Here is a 5,061-nt window from a genome sequence, read left to right as displayed (position 1 = left end):
GGGCGAGCGGCCTGCAGCTGAGTTCGAAGTGGATAGCTGGGGAAAAGGTGTTCCGCCCCCCCCACCCCAAGCCCCTGGGGTGGGCGTGCCTGGGCACAGGGGGCGGGGGCCGGGGGGGGGAACCTCTGTGCTGCGCGCACTTTCCACTAGCCTCCTTACCCTGGGCCTGGAGCTGAGCTCTCTCTGGGCAGCAGAAATTCCCGGCCTGGAGCCCAGGACTCTGGGGGCAGTCCTTCCTGTCTGCCTGTGCAGCCAGGGGCCAGGGCAGCCCAGCTTCCTGCTCAGGAGGGCCTGATCCCAGCCCCCTTCCACACAGTAGGGGGCCTCTCTCCCCTCCTCCTTTCCTTCTCCTGACGCCAGGTCCCCAACAGCTCTGCCAGGCTGGGGCCTGAGTGGCAGGGGCGCCTGTCACTGTCAATCCCAAAAATATTCTCTGATGACACAGCTGGAGGAGAGAGCCCAGACTGTGGCTCCTACAGGCTAAGTATAGAGCAAGCCAGGATGCCCCCCTACCCCTCACTGGACACCCCCTTTCTAGTCCCAACCCCCACACCCCTTTCCTTTGACTGGCCCTAGCAACTGCCTCTTGGAATGGGGCCCCAGAAGACCTGAGTCCTGAGTCTCTGACAAATAGCACTTTGAATAACTCACAACCCCCCAGCTCCCCAATCTTCCTACCCCCCAATGTTAGCGCTACTGGGGGCTGAGATGTAATTCCCTCAACAGTGTGTGTGTGTGTGTGTGTGTGTGTGTGTGTGTGTGTGTGTGTGTGTGTGTATGGGGGGAGTGTAACCCATCTGCTGGTCTCATGGGGGAAGGGGTTGTTGTGCGGGGGCAGGTCAATTGGGGTGAGTCCCTCCCCAACCCCTCCCCACATTCCTGGCGGGAGTGGGAGATAAGACCGAGGACCACAGACTTGTGCGTCAGAGATAGGAGACCTCAATGCCACGGGCAGGGGCCACTGTGCCCATGGGGCGTGGGAAGGCCAGGGGGTGGGGGAGAAGACGAGAGGGCAGGGTTTGGGATGGGGAGGGGAGAGTGGGGAGGTCCCCAGAAAACCCTGAAAGAGGGGGCACAGGCAGAGTGTGGGTTCACTGTGGCTGGCCCAGGTGAACCATGAACTCCCAGCTGCCACCACTGCTACTCTTGCTGCTTTTGTTGCTGGCACCACCTGGTCCCCACGGCTGCCAGGAGCCAGAATTGGACAGGGAGCTCGTCCTGGCCAAGGTCAGGGTCCTATTCCTGGATGCCTTGGGATCCCCAGCAGTGCCCCGGGAAGGTGGGGATCCTGGAATTCGGCGTCTGCCCCGAAGACACGCAATGGGGCGTAGGGTCCTTGAACCTGAGGAGGAAGATGTCTCTCAGGCCATTCTGTTCCCTGCCACAGGTAAGATGGGGCTGGAGGAGGCGCAGGTGGGCACTTGGAGAAATGGCGCCATCCAGGTACACATTGCCTGGGCTAGGGAGCCAGGCAGAGTTGGATTTGAATTCCAGACCGGTTAGAACATGTGGTCCAGTTCCTCACCCCAGCATGGACCCCTCTTAGGAATGAGGAAGATGTGGGGGCTAGGTGCGTGGCATGCTGGAGGCATTGGGGAACTGTAGACAGAGGATTGCGAGTTTGCAGAAACACAACTAAATATGGCTTTTAGCCAGCCCCCTGGATGCCACCTCCTTGCTTCTCCCTGCACCACACCATGCTTGTGAGTGGCCCCAAGTATCTGAGATCTGTGAAGTTGTGAGGACTGTAGGTGGCACAGTGGTTGGGAGGTTTTCTTCTTCCTTCCACTTCTCTTCTCAGTGTTCCCCCTTTCTCTCTTGCTCCTTGATTGTCTCCTTTGGGTAGACTCTCTGGTCCTGGAACCTCTCTTAGAGAATCCTACTTCTCTGTGCTTTAGTCCCCATAGGGCACAGTGACTCTAAGTGTGGTTTTTGGGTTAACCCCGTTGTTAAAAATCGCCTCACTTAAATATTTTTTAATGGAATCATATTAAGATAGTTACAAAGTTGTTCCTGATTGAGTTTGTCACACAACGTTCTAATAGCCATCCCTTTTGCAGTGCACATTTTCTGCCATCACTGTCCCCAATTTCCTTTCTGCCACCCCCTCCTCAAACCTCTATGGCAGCTATTTTCTCTCTCTCTCTCTCTTTTTTTTTTTGGGGGGGGGCCACACCCGGCGGTGCTCAGGGGTTACTCCTGGCTGTCTGCTCAGAAATAGCTCCTGGCAGGCACGGGGGACCATATGGGACACCGGGATTTGAACCAACCACCTTTGGTCCTGGATCGGCTGCTTGCAAGGCAAATGCCGCTGTGCTATCTCTCCAGGCCCTTCTCTCTCTCTTTCTATCTCTCCCTCTCTCTCTCTCCCTTCCTTTTATTCCTTTAAACATTTCCGAAAGAGTATCATGCATATAACATAACTTTTCAACACCCAGTTCTTGCCCAGAATTTTTTTACTTTTCTGATAAATATTTTGGTTGTGTTTTGGGGTCACACCCAGTGGTGCTCAGGGCTAACTCTTGGTGCTCAGGGATCACTCTTGAAGGACTCAGGGGACTATATAGGGTTGTGGGGGATGAAACCCTGTCAACCATATGAAAGGCAAATGCCCTATCTGCTGTACTATTATTGCACTAGCCCTGACACAATTTTTTTATTGGCACAATTAGTGTGAGGCTCATCAATTTTTTTTTGAGAATTTGTTACCTTGGAACCCCAACAACCAGTCCTTCAATAGGTTCTGGCTGAGGAGAACAAGCCAAGTGCTCTTTCTAGAAAGATCTGTCTGTCCTGTATTTTGAGCTGTCTCCTTCAATCTTCCCTTCTCTTTCTTGTTGGTGTTAACTTGCCTTTTAACATCAGGCTTATGGGGCTGGAGCATTAGTTTAGGGGACATGGTGTTTGTCTTAAACAAGGCCACCCAGGTTCAATCCCTAGTATCCCAATTACTCCTGTGCCTTCCAGGAGTAATTCCTTACTGAAAAGCCAGGAGCCCCAGGGCCCAGCAGGGACAGGTCAGCAGCGGTGGGCAGCTCACAGCCTCCATGAGGGGTGCACGATCCAGCGCTCTCTGCCCAGCTCTTGGAAGGAGATGTTGAGGGCCGTTAGCTCAAAATACAGAACAGACAGATCTTTCTAGAAAGAGCACTTGAACATTGCTGGGTGTGCTCCCAAAACAAAATCAGAGTTACTGTAAAAAATGAATCATGCAATGTTGTCGCTGTGTATAAAGCTACAGGGAGTAATATTGCTAATGCCCAAATACTTATGTTTACCCCCTCCTTTAAGGCACTACTTCCTAGGGCTAGATAGATTGTCTGCGGACTGGTGAAGGCATGGGCTGGGTCATTCAGCCAGGGGGTATATGAAGTGGCAAAAATCACAATAGAGATATGACAATGGTTTAAGTTTTTGCAATCCTTTAATGAGGAAGTGACTGTGGGTACTTTTGTCACAGATTAGAGACAATCCCCAGGCCTGGCTGCCTGTTTAGAGATTTCCCCTCCTGCTGAGGGGGAGGTTCTCTGGGGGTGCCAACAACCTTCTTTCTCTGTCTCCTGTAGGTTTGGGCTGCGAGGATGAGCCAGTGGCTGGGCCGCTGACCCAGGACTCCGAGGAGGGCCTCTTCACCTACGTGTTCCGGCCATCCCAGCACATTCGAAGCCGCCGGGTGACCTCGGCCCAGCTGTGGTTCCACACAGGCCTGGACAGGCAGGCCACAGCCGCTGCCACCAATAGCTCTGCCCCTGTGCTCGAACTGTTGGTATTAGCATCTGGGGGTCCTCAGGCTGTGCCCATGTCCCTGGGCCTGGCCCCCTCTCGCTGGGCCGTGCTGAACCTTGCTGCCTCTGCTTTGCCATTGCTCGTACAGCCAGTTCTGGTGCTGCTGGTGCGCTGCCCTCTCTGCCCCTGCTCTGCCAGACCCGAAGCCACACCTTTCCTGGTGGCCCGCACCCAGGCCCGGCCACCCAGTGGGGGTGAGCGTGTCCGCCGCTCCACGCCACCACTGTCCTGGCCTTGGTCGCCGTCAGCCCTGCGCCTGCTGCAGAGACCAACCGAGGAGCTGGCAGCACATGCCAACTGCCACCGAGCGGCTCTCAACATCTCCTTCCAGGAGCTGGGCTGGGAGCGCTGGATCGTGCACCCCCCAAGCTTCATCTTCCATTACTGCCACGGAGGTTGTGGGCTGCCCACCGCTGCCGACCAGTCCCAGCTGGGCCCCGGGGCTCCCCCAACACCCCCCACTCAGCCTCTCTCCTTGGTGCCCCGGACTCAGGTCTGTTGTGCTGCTCTCCCGGGCACCATGAGGCCCCTCCGTGTACGCACCACCTCAGATGGAGGTTACTCGTTCAAGTACGAGACGGTGCCCAACCTCCTCACACAGCACTGTGCATGCATCTGAGCGACCCACTACTGGCCGCAATGCCCAGAGGAAAGGTGGGGTGGTGGGAAAGAGGGCACTGCTAGCCCAACCCTGTTATATGTGACAATAACAAGGCTCCCCTCTTCCACCCTTCTAACATGACAATAAACAGGTCTCCCCCCATCCCTGTAATGTGTGACAATAGATAAGTTCTTTTGACTTGGTGCCTCTCAGGTTTCTGACTTGATGGGGATAGGGGCTGTGGGCTTCTAAGCAGATTATGAGATAATAGCTACTTGTCCTTGGAGCTTTGGGGTTTGAGGGCAGCAGAAACAGGATGGGTACTGAAGGAATTGCCATGTTTGGGGCTGCTATAAAGTGCTCCAAGCTCTTGACAATATTTTGGGAGGCAGGATGGGTCCTTGAGCAGGGCAGGCTGACCTGGCAGTGGGCTTGCCTGCCTGGTTGCATGTAAAAAGCCAGAATCTGCCCCCTCAGTTTCCCCTCAGTTTCTAGGCTCCCTACCTGCTCTGTCTGAGCAGAGGGCTACCTGGCTCACTGTTGGGGTGATTCAGAGACCAGCCAGAAACTATGCCTTCTGGTCAGTCAAGTTTGGATCTTTCAAGTCTGTGGGTGTGGGGCAAAAAAAAAAAAAAAAAGATGCAACAGCTGAACTGAAATGAGTCAGAGGGTGA

At 54.9% G+C, this 5,061-nt stretch overlaps 1 protein-coding gene across 1 annotated transcript; it reads left to right on the top strand.

Moving 5' to 3' along the window:
• The first annotated feature begins 1,116 nt into the window (after positions 1-1,116).
• INHA (inhibin subunit alpha) lies at positions 1,117-4,405 on the top strand. Its single transcript, XM_049768928.1, has 2 exons — positions 1,117-1,387; positions 3,567-4,405. The coding sequence occupies exons 1-2, from the start codon at positions 1,117-1,119 to the stop codon at positions 4,403-4,405; spliced, it is 1,110 nt and encodes a 369-aa protein (XP_049624885.1).
• The last annotated feature ends 656 nt before the right edge of the window (positions 4,406-5,061 follow it).

This window comes from Suncus etruscus, chromosome 2 (assembly GCF_024139225.1).
Source record: "Suncus etruscus isolate mSunEtr1 chromosome 2, mSunEtr1.pri.cur, whole genome shotgun sequence".
Lineage (NCBI taxonomy): Eukaryota > Metazoa > Chordata > Mammalia > Eulipotyphla > Soricidae > Suncus > Suncus etruscus.
Note: the sequence above shows the minus strand (reverse complement) of the source record. Positions and strands in the feature narration are given on the sequence as shown.